Source organism: Euprymna scolopes, chromosome 1, assembly GCF_053919585.1.
Source record: "Euprymna scolopes isolate OS-2025 chromosome 1, ASM5391958v1, whole genome shotgun sequence".
In the NCBI taxonomy this organism is placed as follows: domain Eukaryota; kingdom Metazoa; phylum Mollusca; class Cephalopoda; order Sepiida; family Sepiolidae; genus Euprymna; species Euprymna scolopes.
The window spans coordinates 158,870,588-158,888,141 of NC_136482.1; the positions used below are offsets into that span (position 1 = coordinate 158,870,588).

At 31.9% G+C, this 17,554-nt stretch overlaps 1 protein-coding gene across 1 annotated transcript in view; it reads right to left on the minus strand.

The window, feature by feature from the left end:
• LOC145276903 (sodium- and chloride-dependent taurine transporter-like) overlaps nucleotides 1-17,554 on the minus strand; it is a 172,817-nt gene that overhangs the window by 45,266 nt on the left and 109,997 nt on the right. Inside the window, exons 5-6 of the mRNA XM_080128355.1 lie at nucleotides 7,922-8,056; nucleotides 2,900-3,003 (exon numbers count right to left, since the gene is read on the minus strand). Of these exons, the coding sequence (XP_079984481.1) occupies nucleotides 2,900-3,003; nucleotides 7,922-8,056 (239 nt within the window). The remainder of the gene's footprint in view (nucleotides 1-2,899; nucleotides 3,004-7,921; nucleotides 8,057-17,554) is intronic.

A 17,554-nucleotide genomic window follows, 5' to 3' on the forward strand; every position in this document is an offset into this window, starting at 1 on the left:
GTTTTGGGCTGGCATTGGCACTGTCAAACATTGGTACTTTCAACGTCAAACAAATCTGTCATGAAAACACCTTTATTTTTTTTTTTATTCTTACCCAAAGAACATAGATAATATATTGAAATGTAATATCGAATGAATAAAGCCTTTTTCACAATCATCCTCTTCATAAGCCTAGTATTAAGCTTTAGTATTGAACACTATTAGATTTGACCTATAGAAACTATATTACTAAGAAATAACGCTGATTCTAGATGGAGAAAAATTTTAGTCACACTGTAAAGGCTTCTATGAGAAATTGTGTCATACAATAATATCTCGAAGCCATGTCGTTTGCTGCCAGTCAACCAAAAATATTCAAAGTGTTTCCAAAACCACACAGTAGGCCGCTTAAGATACTGAGGGGATCAGTTGATGAGGATTTGCTCCTAGCAGGCAGCACAACCGAAATGACAGACAAAAGTTGAAAGTCATTCAAAAAATGTCTAACCTCAGTATGAGGCACAAAGATGAATAATGAAAATAATAAAATGGAAAAACAGCTCAGATTTAACTGACAAGTGTTGCTACATATATACACAGCACAAAGCTAATACAGCACCATCACGTTGACACACTTGTTCTCACCAGATCACTGAAGTTAAGTAACGATGAGCCTAGCCAATACCAGATGACTGAGCATTTGGGAAGGCTAGGCACTGTATGTATCGCTCAGAGTCATAGAAATTTCCAGGTTGGTATCTGGGGATGCGTTTAACTTACTGGGGGAGAATTAAGATGGAAAGCAACAGGGAAACTACCATCTTTACTTGTCTTCCCAAGATTACCATGGCTCTACAATTTGGAGAGACATGATCGCCGACTCTGTTAAAAACAGTATGGCCGCTGCTACTGTTGCTACATAATGAAACACAGCATTTTACAGGCATTTTATCTCCTTATTTTTACATTTTACACTTTTTACATGAAACATTTTTTTACATTTTACAGACACTTTATCTCCTTATTTTTATATTTTACACTTTTTACATGAAACATTTTTTTACATTTTACAGACATTTTATCTCCTTATTTTTTACATTTTACACTTTTTACATGAAACATTTTTTTTACATTTTACAGGCATTTTAGCCTCTTATTTTTACATTTTACACTCTTTATATTTTATAGGCATTTTATTTCCTTATTTTTACATTTTAAACGAAACATTTTTTTACATTTTACAGACATTTTATCTCAATTTTTACATTTTACAATTTTTACATTTTTACAGGAAGCATTTTTTACATTTTACAGGCATTTTATCTCCTTATTTTTACATTTTACACGAAATATTTTTTACATTTTACAGGCATTTTATCTCCATATTTTCATGTAAGGTCAGTCACAAAAGTTGGAGAACTCTTGTGACTCCACACATTAACATCTGCCACCTCTTGCTATATAATACTAGTATTGGATAAAAAAGTTTAATGATACAAATTTGCAACAGTTTAGTTGGCATTTCTTAAGTGTTCCATATGTTATGCAATTGATCTGATAGTGTTTTATGTTTTTTAATGTATTAATTTATATTTAACTAGCGTTCCCTGATCGGCGTTGCCCGGGATTAAACACTGTATTAATATTTTCCAAGAAAAAGCAAAAGGGAAGGAAAAATGGATAGCGAGAGCCAAAATCAAAAACAGGAAGTTTAGTCCGATTCACTACCATATGAGCTACATACAGCAAGTTGGTTATGTGATAAAGCTAAACCTTAATAAATGCAATATGCTGCTTCTACTATCACTTCCATTGTTTTTTGTTGGTCATTACTTAATTATGCTACCATAGTAAAATAATTCCGAGCGGGATATAATTTTATTTGAGAGAAATTCAATGTAAATACATTTTTTTGTTGTTGTTAAAAAAAAAAAAAAAAAAAAAAAAAAGAATTGGCCATAAAGAAAACTGAATTGGAATAAAATAACGAGTTTGTAGACGGTAAGATAAACTATGTGAAATAGGCATTTTTGTCGTATCAAAATGTTTTTTTTTCAAGGGAGACAACCGTGGGTTTAAAAGATATAAAAGCTCTAAAAACATCATAGAATATTGAATTCATGCCCCGACTTTCTTATCTTGACATGGAAATTGGACTCTAATTGAAATTTCTAAAATAATTAAATGACATTTCTAAATATAGAACATTTTTTAAATATTCCTCTTCAATCCGAAACTGGATCTTTTTACCAACTAAAATGTTTCGCTAACAGTTTTGGAATTGGTTGCCAGATCAGATTAAGAATAATAATATCATAGAACCATTTCCAGATGAAATTAGATGAATTAAAAATAATGGTTACATGTTTTGTTTTTTTTTTTAAATAAGGACATTTTCAGAGAATTTTATCTGTATATTAATATTGTGTTAGTGTCAAATTTCTGTGAACTTTATAAAGAGGTGAATTGAGAAAATAGTTAAAAAGCAAAAAGCAAAAAAAAAAGTTATGCCTCAAGAGATATAACAAAAAACTGATTCAATAAACCAATACCAATTCTATTAATCTTACATTTAAATTTTTTTTTTTATTGTTAATAAAAATTTGCTGAGATAGTACTTTTCATACATTGGCAAATATTTTTATATATACATATATACTTTCATGTTACCTTATGTTTTCAAAGGGTTTTATAATCTGAAATTTCATAAAAAGAAAGAATTTTAAAATGAAAAAGGACATTTTTAAAGATTTAGCTACAACAAATGATTAGCTAAATAGCACCATCGTTTTTGATGGGCAGCATTCTTATCAAAACGCATGAAAGACGTCCAAACCTTAAATTTTGCATGATAAAGAACAATTAAATAAAATACAAATGGAAAATGTTTACCTGGAACATTCCGTTCGCGTAGATTTACCTGTATGAGTTATGTTTAAAAACATTGTAACTTCCCAAGGCTGTGAGGGCACCGAGGGATATTGAGTAGGAAAAGAAAATCTGGGTTCCGGCATCCACCCACACCTGCAAGATGAAAAAGAAACAATGTAAAGGAAATTAGGGAAATGAATAGTTAACATAAAAAGAGGAACAATAAGCTATGCTAGATTTTTTTTTTTTTTGATTAACCAAGCAAGCAGTATCTTTCTTGAAAATAAACCGAATTAAAAAAAAAAAAAAAAAAAAAAAATAGAAACCTGGGTAAATACCAAGTCGGTGCAAAAGTTTTTTAAATCTTGAAAATGAAAAACTGTATTTTTGAAAAATTTTATTCATAACAATAACCTTTGCACCCTTTAACTTGACTCCATCTGTCAACGAGCTTATAAATACCTCGCTTGTAAAATTCGTTAAGTTTAGATGTGAAATATGAATTGAACTAGTGTTCAATCTTCTAATAAGATGTCAACTTAAGGTCATATAAATGGTTTTGTAATCCTCAAATTAAGTGATAATCCGAGGGAGCTAGGTCAAGAGAATATGCAAGATGGGTTTCCAACCAAATTCTCCAAGATCTTGCCATTAACACTGTTTGATCCCGGTTCTTTTAAAATGTTTTAATATTCAGCTGTAGATTTTATTTTATTTTGAGAATATCATTTAAAAAAAAAAAAGAAAAAAAAAAAAAAACGTATTATATTCATATATTTTTGCAAGCGTAAAACATCTAGTTTCGGAATGATCAATGGATTTAATTTTGCTGGCAGTTCTAAAATCAATAAATATTTATATCTTTGATGCAAGAAATAGAAAATTAATTTAAAAAAAAAAATTGGTTATTTTTTGGTTTTATTTTGGGGAATCGTTTTTAGCACCGGAAAATAAGCACACATTTTTCCGACTCCTGATTCTTATAAATCGGCTCAACACTGATATATATAATTTTGATCACTGAACTACTGTATTTTATTTGAAACTTGAAAATAAAGAGATTACCCCCGCCCTCCTCAGATTCAGAAATTACATACTGGTTTAATTATGCCATTTTCATCGCAATTATGAAGTTTCGTTTGCACTGGACAACTTTAGTTCCTTTATAACTCGTTGCTTCTACACGGTAAAGGGTGGGTGCGGTGAGGGGGGGACATAATCAGTAGAACCCCGGGATACAGCATCAAAAATTAGTAACAAAATACAATACAGTATATAATACACATGTTTATAATCAAATAACATTATAAATAACACTGTAAGGCGAGGGGGGATACCGTAACCAGGGGCAGGGGAAAAAATCGTATCCCATATTGTAACTTGAAAAAAAAAAAACCCAAAAAAAACCGTATCCCTGGGCACCGTATCCCAGCGTTCTACTGTACCGTGATAGGGCTAAAAAATAAATAAATAAAATAAAAATAAATAATAATTCAAAATATATTATAAGTTACATCGTATATGGAAATTTAATTATGAAAACTAAAAAGTAAAAACATCTTTGTATTTTTTTTGTTCGTTATTTTGCGCTATTTTGTTTGATTTCCATAATTCAGTACTTATGATACAATCGATAGATCGATTTTTTTTTTAAATAACAATATTATGTACTCAAGTGTCATGTCGAAAATAGTAATATATCCAAATATTACGAAAAATCATTGAGTAGAAATTTATTTCTAGTTAAAAGTAATTTTTACAGAAAATTGGGTAAAATCGCATTTTTTTTATTATAAAGTAGACGGCAGGAGGCTAAACACAGGGGGCGTAACTCCAAAAGAAATATTTTAAATTATTTATATCATAACTGCAATATTTGTTGTCTAGCGGTAGCAGTGTCAGAAATTTCGTGAAAACTATTGAATAATTCCACCCGCTATCTTTCGAAGCTTATAACTACTCGAAAAATGTAATTCAAGCCCTAATTTTTTTTTCAATTAAAGGAGCAAGAACCAAGGTTTCATAAAAAGAAAAAAAAAAAACAAAAAAAAACAAACAACGTGTTTTTTTTAAAAAAAAGGTTTTAAACTTCGGACTTTACAGGTAAATTTCTAAAAAACACTACTTTTTTGTTTTAAATTTGAATATATTATTTATTGATCTTTTATCTTCAATTAGTGATATATAAAACTTTGGTACATAAATTAATTATTTACTTTTTAATAGACATTTGAAAATGGGGGGACGCGTGAATTAAAAAAAAAAAAACGTTTGTCTAAAATATTATATTCGATTTATTGGAAAGAGCATAAAATTTCACATTGATCCTGAAAATATCGTAAAAATAGAATCGATAGAAAAATTTTGATAGATTTTTAAATTTAAAAATTGAAAAATACTGAACTCGTAACATTCAATTAATTTCATTACTATTTTTAAAAAAATATTTCTATTACTTTTTATACAACTTTAATAGTTTATCTTGGAAGTATAATCCATAAAGAAAATAAACAACCCACCTTTAAAAGAGAAATTACGAGTTTTTTTATATTTTATTTGCAGTTTCGTGTTAGGGGTGTCAAAAATTCCTACAAAAATTCTGATACACCTACTACAGAGCGGTGGACTTTTACTAAAATCATAATTTCAGTTCTACTCAATGAATTTTCGTAATTTTTGGATATGACAATTAAGTACGTAATATTGTTTTTGCTTAAAATGATATTTAAAAAAAATCAATTTGTCGACTATAGCTTAACAAGCACCACTAATTGATTATATTAGCAGCTTAATTCATAGAGAGATTAAATTACATTTTTCACATTTTATTTAAATTATGCTTGTCTAGATGATATACAAGTCACGTGTTTGTTTCGACTCCATTTTGTAGTCGATATTACGTCAATCAGAAAAGAAATCTTTTTTTATTATTAAAATTAAACAACCTAGTGGATTCTAACAAAATTTCGGTTAACATTGACCACAAAAGGAATGAATAGGAAAAGGCGTCCTCTTTTTATCTTTCTACTAACCATACCTTTTACCTCCCCTTACATTCTTGAATTTTGTGAAAGTTAATTGCTTGGATGATGATGCCTTTTTTTTTTTCAATTTTTTTTTTTTTTTTTTAATATGAACTACTGACTGACTTCATGAAAAGTTTTTTTTTTTGTGTGTGTGTGTGTTTTTTTTTTTTAGAAAGTCTTTTCGAAAATATAATCAAGTGATACTTATTTTCTAAAACCGTGTTAAAAAAAAAATTAGAAAGAAACTAACTCTCTATCTGAGAATTCGACCGCAGATGATACTGAAAATAATAAATGGGAAAAAGAAAATTAAAAAACATTATACAAAACAATGGCTATTTTTTGAAATCTAGAGAAAAAAAAAAAAAAAAAAAAAAAAAAGGTGGAATGTGTCTACTTACTGTGACAGCAAATCGTTAACCAATATTTGACATTCTGAAGCTTTGGAAAAACAGAAAAATAACAAAAACGTCCTTTTTTTTTATATGTTCTGCTATATATCAAGGAAAAAGTAATTGTTTAATCACCGTTTAATGGAGGTTTGTGACATCACATGATGCGACAGTGAAATGTAAAAAAATCTAGAGATATCCTAAGTATTTCCATCTTTTTGTCTGTATGCAGAAAAAAAAAATGTAAGTTTTAGTTAGTAAACGGACGAATGTATCAGTTTACAGATTTACTTAGTAAAATTGCTGATGACAAAAACGGTATGCATCCGAAAATATTCCTAGTCGGATAAAGTATTTTTTTTAAAGAAACTAGAAAGAATTACATTTCTTAGTGTATAGTGCAAAAATAAAAAGGGAAGAAATCATTAGTCAGAATCAAATATCGATTTGTCAAATACAATATTATGAGTCTCAGTTTGGAGTAGGAGTGCACAGGGGCCATTACCCATTCTTGGGAAATGTCACAATACAGGGTGAAATGATAAAGTTGTCTCCCAATAGAAAATACTCCAGCTTTATTTTAAAACTTATTGAAAAAAAATCAATTCCAGTAACTTATGTAGTAAGAGCTGACATCTATTCAATGTAGCTACTTTCAGCCTCAATCACCGTCTTGATATGGGCCCAGAACTGGGAGCATGCCTTTTCCACAAGCGCCGATGGGAGCTTGGCGAATACTCGGCGGATGGCAGTGATCAGGCTGGCTTTGGTGTTGTGGGAGGTCATGTTAGCGATGTTCTCGACGTATGACCAAACGAAGTAGTCCAGTGGGTTCTGGTCAGGAGAAGAGGGGATCAGTGAAAAAAGGGTATTAGATCATAGCCAAATCTGGGTCTCTTTGGACTTGTGCACTAGTGCCGAGTCCTGCTGCCACATCCAGGGTCTTCCAGTGGTCACCTGATTGCACCAGGTACACTTTGGTGCTGACTTTCAAGCCGACTTTGAAGATGTGAGGTGGCATGATGTGGCCCTCACTTGAAACCATACCAAAGACCATCACAGTATCTGTAAAATTTGTTTACGTCATCTTGGGCACGTCCCTGTTATCTGTAGAAATCTAGTGATGCATTTTGAGGGTGTTGGTAATGGGCCTGTTGTCCTAACTTTGATTGGTAGAGATCATGAGTTGTACAGCGGTGCATCTCTGATTTCCCTCATTGAACACTGTGTCACTTTCAGACATGATAGAAGGCTCCTATTGGACTTGAGATTTATACACAACTGGCCAACTAGTGGTTGGTCTGCTACAAAAAAAAAAAAAAAAAAAAAGGAAACCAGTTTCTAGCAAAATGAAACTGGAATCATGTCTTTTTCTATGTCGATAATTTTAGTGTTCCACCCTGTACTTGCACTCCTTTTTACATAATGGATCCTACATCAAAAATTCTATATATAAAATGTAAAAAAAAAAAAAATAAATAATAATAAAAAAGTTAATACAGAGGCAGGGGGGAACATAGGGTTCCTTATTTCATCTTGGGCAATACTGGATCTTCATGGTATTTTAAAATAAAGCAATTACAAAAGATAGGCAGCTTCATATAAGAATAGAAAAACGATATAATGAAAGATTTTTCGTCAAACTGAACTTACATCCAATTCTTTAAGTTTGGTAACATTTGGATTCACATAATAAAGAAAACCCTGCTTGGCACCGGGCAGAAGAGCTCCATTAATTAATAAAATCAGCATAAAGAGATAAGGTGAGGTGGCCGTCACGTACATCACCTGGAAGAAAAAAAAATATGTTTAACAATATCCCTTTCTCTCGTATATATTAGTGGCCTGGCAAGGCCATAGAGGAGACAACCAAGCAAAAAAAAAACACTAAGCAAAATGCACCCTAAAATGGCAAAACTAAAGCTGGCCTACCAGGACGCTATGCATACAAATGTAGGGAAATTTGAGAATATTTTATTGGTTTAAAAAAAAAAAAAAATATAGATTCTTTTTTACCAATTGTCATAAAATGTTAACTATAGAATAGTATTATAATCTTCAAAAAGTCAGCAAATTTTCATGTAGTTTCGTCCCATAGAACCAAAGATAAAAGCATTTCGATATTTAATTTGGCTATATATATATATATATATATATATATATATACTAGAAGGCTACCCGGCATTGCCCGTTCATAAAATACGCTTAAATATGATATTTTGATTAATGCAGATTTTCTATTATTATATTATATTGGACCCAATATATAGTAATGATTTAAAAAAAAAAAAAAAAAAAAAAAAGCTTGTATGCCACCACCGAGAATCGAAACCAAAACGTTTAGCTTATGGTTTACCTTTTCCTTTGATGCTAATGCTTGGGCTATGAAGACATGTTTACTGCAAGGCTAAAAGTGAAAACATGAACCAATAGCTATTACGTTACGCATGCATATTCGTAATGCCTTCATTCGACCTTCACCTGGCAAGTTCCATTATTTTAATTTTCACACTTTTGCACAGATTTTCCCCGGCTAAAACCTAGATATAAAGTTTCGTATGGGTTCGAATACCCTATATATGAAGTTTCATGTCTGTAGACCAAAAACTGACAGAGGTAGGCAAAATTTTTTTAAACAAATATATATATACGCATGCATAAATATATATAGAAAGAGGTTTGTGTTTACTATAAACTTTTATGCAAATATTACGCAAGTATAAATCATTTGTATGAATATATGAACACGTAATAGTTAACTAAAGATGATCATTCCATAAGAAAACCGAAAAAACTAATAGGGAATTAATTAAAATGAATGTTTAAAAGAATATGCAAATAAGCTAGATCTTTTGCGGATGAATGCAATTCTACAACCCATATATAACATTGTTGTATTTTCTTTTTAAATAAATAGAAAAAACGGTTTTTAATATGGATATCAATACACAAATATATATATATATATATATAAGAGTGTGTGTGTGTGTATATATATATTCATATATACTAACAGGTCGTCCGGCCTTGCCTGCTCATAAAATACCCATAAATATTATATTTTAATCAATGCAGAAACAGCCATATGCATGCAAGTATTATGGATTTTTTTTTCTAAAGAGTTCACTTGTAATTTAAAAAAAAAAAGAAAAGAAAATGCTCGGGCTGAAATCGAAACCAAAACCTAAAGACATTGTGTCAAGTACGATAACCCTTATGATGGCTTGACACAATCTTTAAGTGTTTTCAAACCTACTGCCGTGTGACCATTCATGCATGCGCATTTATGGAACAGTTTGCAAACAGATAAATATCCGACAACCCACACATACCATTTTTTTTTAAATTTTGACCCCTTAGCAGCCAGTTTTTCTGGATGAAAACCGATTAAAAAGTTTTCCACGTGTCTGAATATTCTATATATCAAATTTCAAGTATGTAGATCACGTACAGTCTTACTTTTATAGATATATAGATAGGTAAACTTTTGTGTTGTATGTCTGAATACCCTTATGTCATATTTCAAATGTTTAGGCCCAGAATTGGCCAAATAGTTTGCTAGAGATTGCAAAGGTCAAATCTTTTTAACTTTGACCTCTTTGCAGCAAAATTTCGGCCAAAAACCGATTAAAAGCTGGCCTTATGTCTGAATACACTTTATGTAAAATTTCAAATGTTTAGACCAAAAATTGGCTGAGGAATTTGGTAGAGACAGCAGAGGTCAATTTTTTTTTTAATTTTGACCCCAATTATGACCCCTTAGCATTTGTTTTGGGCTCAAATATAATTATAAAGTTTGATCCTTGTCCAAAGAACCTATATCTAAAATTTCAAGTGTTTAGACCAAAAATTGGCGGAGGAGTTTGGTAGAGTTCTCAAAGGTCAAATCGTTGAACTTTGACACCTTAACAGACAAATTTCTGGCCGAAAACCGATGAAAAAGATTTTCCAAATCCCAATACCCCTTATGCCAAATCTTGAGTCTGTAGACCGAAAATTGATAGAGTTATTGTGTAGGGAAATGTACACAGACAGATAGAAAGAAATACACACACACACACATTTTCACTTTTATAGATATACTAGCATTTCATTCCGGCGTTGCCCGGGTGTTTGGATCCGTATGTTGAGCATAAAAAAGCGGTCAATTTTATTAAAACTTTGACCCCTATTATGACCCCTTAACATTTGTTTTGTTTTGGGCTCAACTCAAGTTATTAAGTTTGATCCATGTCCAAGGAACCTATATCTAAAATTTCAAGTGTTTAGACCCAAAATTGTCGGCGGAGTTTGGTAGAGTTCTCAAAGGTTAAATCGTTGAACTTTGACTCCTTAAAAGCCAAATTTCTGCCCGAACACGGATTACAAAGATTTCCCCGAATCTCAGTATCCTGTATATCAAATTTCTAGTCTGTAAACTGAAAATTGACAATGTTATTGTGTAGGAAATGTACACACACAGACGTTCACTTTTATAGATTAATCAAAAATATATACGTATACATAAATATATATGGAAACAATTTTGTGTTTACTGTAAACTTTTTTACGCAAATATTATGCAAGTATAAATCATGTAGAATACCTGCATGAATATAATTACACGTAATAGTTAACTAAAGATGATCATCCCATAAGAAAACCGAAAAAACTAATAAGGAATTAATTAAAATGAATGTTTAAAAGCATATGCAAATAAGCTAGATCTTTTGCTAGTGAATGCAATTGTACAACCCATGTAAAAGAAAATGGTATTTTCTTTTTAAATAAATAGAAAAGAGGGGTTTTTAATATGAATATCAATACACACAAAAGAAAAACGAATTTATAAGAGTATAGATAGATAGATAAGTAAATTTTGTGCTGTATGGAAATCGATATATTTACAGGTATTATATTCAAGTAAGTTTCAATAAAGGTTAAACTTTTAAGGAATCTAAAGATGGCGTTGAGATTTTCCTTCGATTTCACTATGGCAAATAATCAGTTAGGTCCATAAAATAACCGAAATACGTAAAGAAATGAAATGCGTTTTAAAGGTTTTTCAAACAAACAAAATAACGAATATATTTTTAAAAAGTGTTTACATATTCAAATAATCATTTTACTGGCATTTTAAGATTTGCGAGAATTATTTTCGATTCGTTAAATCCATTCGATTTTTTACAGCTCTGTGTACGAAACGCAGTATTAACACGTAGCTTTTTGAGGAACATCACCGCGCTAATAGTTCTTTATTATTACTTGCCCTCATATTGCGAATGTTATTTTGAACTTTTATCTTCTGAACAGTAATATATCTTCAGTGGCTTGGCAAGGCCACGGAGGCAACAACGAGCAAAATTCATCTGAAAGCAGCAAAGCTAATGCTAACTTGCCAGGACACTATATATATATATATACATACAAATGTATATTTTATTGGTTTGAATATATAGGTTCTTTTTTACCAAGTGTCATAAAATTTTAACTATAGAATAGTATTATAGTATTCAGAAAGCCTGCAAAGTTTCATATAGTTTTGTTCTATAGAACCAAAGATATGAGTATTTCAATATATATTTATGTATGCCTATATATATTTATCTAAAAAATTTGGCCACCCAAACTCCTGTCAGTTTTTGGTCTACAGACATTAAACTTAATAAATGAATATAATTCGAACTCATGCAAAACTTTATATTTGGGTTTTAGCCAGGGAAATCGGTGCAAAAATGTGAAAATTAAAAAAATGGAATTTGCCAGGTGAAGGCCAAATGACGGCATTACGAATATGCATGCGTAACGTAATAGCTATTGGTTCATGTTTTAACTTTTAGCCTTGAAGTAAACATATCTTCATAGCGTAGGCATTAACATCAAAGGAAAAAGTAAACCATAAGCTAAACGTTTTGTGTTTCGATTCTCGGTGGTGGCGTACGAGCTTTTTTTTTTTTTTTAAATCATTGCTATATATTGGGTCCAATATAATATAATAATAGGAAATTTGAATTAATCAAAATATTATATTTAAACATATTTTGCGTCCGAGCAATGCCGGCGGCCTGCTAGTATATAACAAAGAGTAAAATAAATCTGACAATATGAGCTAAAATAAGAAAAAGGGAGATTTGAAATTCAAGAATCCATCTCAACGTTTCGCCCAACTAATAACCCCATTTAAACCAAACTAGGTAAACTAGATATTAACTAACTGGATGCTCGGCGTTGCCCGATCGTACAATACACTTAAACATAATATTTGAAATTATACAAATTGCGTATGAATTATTTAGTGATGGGACAATTCCAATATTTTCTCCGATTCCAATACAATTACCGATTCCGATTATTTATAAATCTCTAAATATTTAACTATATAGCTGTATTTTTTTCTCCGATTACCATAGAAACACACATGTTAAACGTGCAGATATTTCCCTAAACGTAAAAATGTACTTGTGGGGGAAGATCTATCGATTTTAGCTTCACTGGTGGTTTAAAAATCAATAAATATTTACTATTTTATCATTATTACCGGCAATGGAAGATTTTGCTTTAAACAAAAAAAACAATTACAAAAGAATCGTCTTGGCATCGGAAAATTGGTAAAAAATTTTCCAATTCCGATACCTTCAAATATTTCGGTTTTTCCGATTCCTCGTCCCAATATTAGTATTATTAGAGAATCAATCCTCTATTGAATATTATATATTACGAGGAATAATTTGCCCGGTGGACTACTAGACAAAATAAATAAAAAAATAATAAGGATAATGTCGTTCATCGAATTCCATCAGCTGATATTTTAGATTGATGATCTTAAAAATAGTCTTTCTTCTTTTATAGATAAAAAAAGAAGGATTTTTACAGGGGAATATTTTACGTTACACCAGCCAGGGTTACGTCGGTGCAACGTAAATTATTCCCTTGTAAAAACTATTTTTATCTAGAAGAGAAGAAAGACTATTTCTACGATCGGATTTTTTCGATTTTCGGTACTTATCGGGTGAATTTCTGTACAAAACATATCTAAGAAAACTGCCAGGCATATAAATTACCTTTGTGTGAAATTTGAAAAAGATAGGCTCAGCCGTTTCGGAACCTATAAGGAAGCAACTCACACACACACACACACACACACACACACACACACACACACACACACACACACACACACACACACACACAAAGTGACTTTATATAATAGTAGAGATATAGGCCAGATAACTTAAATTACTAAAGCGGATATCATCCAAAAATCTACAATACACCTTCAGTGAAAACAGGCATATTTTTCAAGATTGTAGTAAGCTCTAACTCTAAGCTCTACATCGGGGCCAAGACAGTATGGACAAGAGAATTTAGCAGGAAAAAAAAAAAAAAAAAAAAAAAAAAAACGTAGAAATTAATTAAAAAAAAAAAAAAAGAAAAAGATAAATGAAATAAATAAAATTTCAATTTAATCAATCTACATTTTCTTCCGCCCGAATCCTTGATTTTATGAATGGCTTCTGGTCGCAATGTAATATGGGCGTAAAGTGATTGCGTCATTAGGGTAATTACTGACGTCATAGGAGATTAACGGTGAGCATCTTTGTAACCTTTGCCCGACAAAAAAGCGCCCCCTGGCAGACACACGCGCCTGTCTGCATCAGGTCACGTTAATTATACATGATACAATACAATCTACACGTGTACATACAAGTTGAGAGATTACAAACGCATATATGTACAATGACACATACACACGAAAAGTAAGCCACAGACACACGGAAAGTAAATGTAATTCATTTGGTATCATGTACAGTTCGAGGTCCAGCGGTAGCATGAAGGATCGTGTTAGAACACACAAATGACAAAGTCTTTGAAAAGTATGCATATGGAATTATGCATCAGCTACCATATTCCATAAACAACGCATCAACAGATTACCATCTCTTTAGAAAAAGGAGTTTGCAAAGCCAGTTAAACAAAGACAAAATGAACCTCTACCATATATATATATATATATATACACACACACATACATACATATAATCACTAGCGGGGGTACCTGGCGTTGCCCGGGTGTTTGAAGATATAAAAGAAAAAAAGAAAGTGCTAGTAGTCAGGCAGGCTCGAACCCGTGACGGAAAAGAAAGTGAAACAAAACATGACATCTTACCGCTAGGCTACGAGGCCATAGGAAGTGAAAAGCGTTCAAATTTAGCGATGTCAATCAAAAAGTTGACTTGCTAAATGAATACGCAGGTGCAGAAATGAAGGCCAGTTCAGCTCTCCGCTGTTTCATTTATTTGTTTCCCCACGATGTTGGGGAAAACCAGCTCCCCATAAAAAGGGAGTGTCCAAATGAATAGCAATTGTCTGATATGAGGGGTTCCCCCCACAGTGATCAAAACTAATTGCTTTATGGACGTCCCTGGAACGAAAGCCAGGAATCTGCCTTCGCTTTCGATTAGTTTTGTTTTTATACGAAAAACAAAGAAACACGCAAAAGGAAGGAATAGCGAGAATTTCGTAAAAGTTGCTCAAATAAAAAATAGAGACGACCTTCGTTCACAAATCGTAGATATTATGATTGAGGGAGTATATAAAATGTTCTAAAAAAAAAAAAAATAACCCTCCTCTAAGAACCCCAGTGAAAAAAAAAAAGCCTTTGCTGGACATACAATATATAATATATTACATTATTCTAGCGGGGGTACCCAGCGTTGCCCACGTGTTTGGATGTTTAAAAGAAAAAAGTGTTAGTAGTCAGTAGTGATGGGACGATTCCAAAATTTTTCCCCAATTCTGATCCAATTACCTATTCAGTTCTAAATTTCTGATTCTGATTCGATTCCCAATTCTTTTAATATTTATAAATATTTAATTAGAGATATATTGTTTTTTTTGGTAAATTTTCAAATTATTATCTACCCCCCCCCCCGGGTAATTTCTGGGTATATTTTTTCTTATGTTTTCTTTGTAATGCATTGCAAATTGAAAGACAACAAAAGGTTTATTTTGATTTTAAACAAAACCAAATTTTATCAGTTCATCGTTAGTGTACAACATGCTACTTGAAAGTTTTCATAAACAGTTGAAAATAGTCAACGATTCGAAGACAAAATGAGTAAACGATGTAAGAACAAAATATTAAACAACCCCCCCCCTCATTAGTACGAATGAATTTCTAAATAATGCCTTCCTTCTATGAATATTTAAATTTTATTTTAATTATATAAATTTGGTAGGTTATTAAATTGATTTGCTTTTCTGTAAAAAAAAAAAAAAAAAAAAAAAGCAATAAACAAAACAAAAACGAGATGCAAATAATGACAATTAGTGAGACCTGTGGAAATTCCACAGGGGACTCATTCATATGTAATACATTGACGTTGGTATTTATGGCTTGAATAGAGATACTCTGATTCTGATATTATTGTAACTCTTGTTAAAACTGGAAAAGCAGGGATGCCCGGCGTAGCTAGGTCGTAAAGTATGCTTAAATATGATATTTTAATTCTTGCAGATTTCGTATATATTATTATAGAGTTAATGTTCTATCGATTTTTATATATTATAAAGTTGCGATTTCAAAAATAAAAAAAATATCCATATGACTTTGGTGCATCAGCTGGAGTTCCTTCAGCTATAATCGAAACCGAAACCAAAATTTATAAAGAATTCTTGATAAAATTATTTATTTAAAAAAAAAAAAAAAAAAAATCACTGGAGTTCCATCAGCTATAATCGAAATCGAAACCAAAACTTATGAAGAATTCTTGGTAAAATTATTTATTATAAGAAATGGGAATCCATAATTAAACAACAGTCACTCCGATGTAAAGGCACTCTAGATTTAAACAAAGCAAAATTGCCTCAATCTATAAGGAATTCGCTTTTTTCTGACCGAGGAGAGAATAGACTAAGTGTAACACCAGAAAAAGATATGAAATCTACAAAGATTTCATATCGAATGTTGCATGGAGACGTGGGCTCCAATCTGTTATTGAAGAAGAGTGACAGAAGTAATTTTTAAAAAGATTGTAATTGCAAGGAAATAATGGAAAAATTAGGATTAGTTACTTTACTATTAACAGATAGAAAAATGTGAGGTGATTTAATTTAACTCTTCCAAATAATTAATAGATGGAAATCTTTTTTTTTTTTTTTTCCTATAGAAATTTATTGTCAAAGCCAATGTTACAAACAAAAGCTAGTAGCTGATTTATTTACTAATTTATATATAATCCCCATCTGACACCAATTGAAATGGATGGCTCTCGTCTTGGGGAGGCATATTTTGACAAGCTTCTGGGATTGACCTTTACTCCTGATCTAAAATGGAACACGTACATCAAGTCTGTTGCCAAGGTCGTTGGAAAAATGGTGGGATCCTTCTACCGCTCCAGTAGATATCTCACTGCCGATGCAATTCTCTATCTATATAAAAGCCAAGTACATCCAAGGATGGAGTACTGCTGCCATATCTGGCCAGGAGCTGTTAAAAACAGCCTATCCTTCCTTGACAGAGTACAAAATAGACTCTGTAGCCTAGTGGGAGATGCCCTTTTCTCTTCCCTGCAACCTCTCTCCCACAGAAGGGACGTTGCAAGCCTGTCGTTGTTTTATCGTTATTTCCATGGCAAGTGCTCGTCTGGGCTCCAATCTCTGGTACCCCCTTGCCAATCTTTCACGAAAAACACCCGTCTAGCTGTAACCACTGTCAATAATTTTCCCCACTCTTTAGCTGTGCCAAAACCAAAACGTGGATTCCATGAACAAAGCTTCTTTCTTAGAAGTGCACGCCTGTGGAACTCTGTTCCGTTTGCCTGTTTCCCACCTGACTACAACTTGGATGCCTTCAAGTTCAACTTAAACAAGTTCTTGATAAACCGCCCCCCTTAAGTAAGACACTTTATCAGATATCCATTACTAACAATTACTACGATATTGTCCCATTGATTACTGTACACGCAATAACCTTTATCCCCGAGTGGCTTCTGGGCTTTGATAAGTGGTGACTTCCTTGTAAAAAAAAGTTTTTAAAAAAAAAGTCATTTTGTGCGTATGTTCTCTAAAGAAAAAAAAAAGCCAATCTACATACAACCGAAAATTGCATTTATATGTACAACTAGTGGGGAGTACCTGGCATTGCCCGGGTGGAGGATATTAGCACAAACATGAAGTGATGTTAAGAATGGCTTCCACGTGGTTAAAATAAAAGAAAAAGAGAGAGAGAGAGAGAGAGAGAGGTGGCTAATTAGTTTTCCACGCTAACTATTAAGCCAAAGAGGATAGTGAATTAAATGAGTTGGT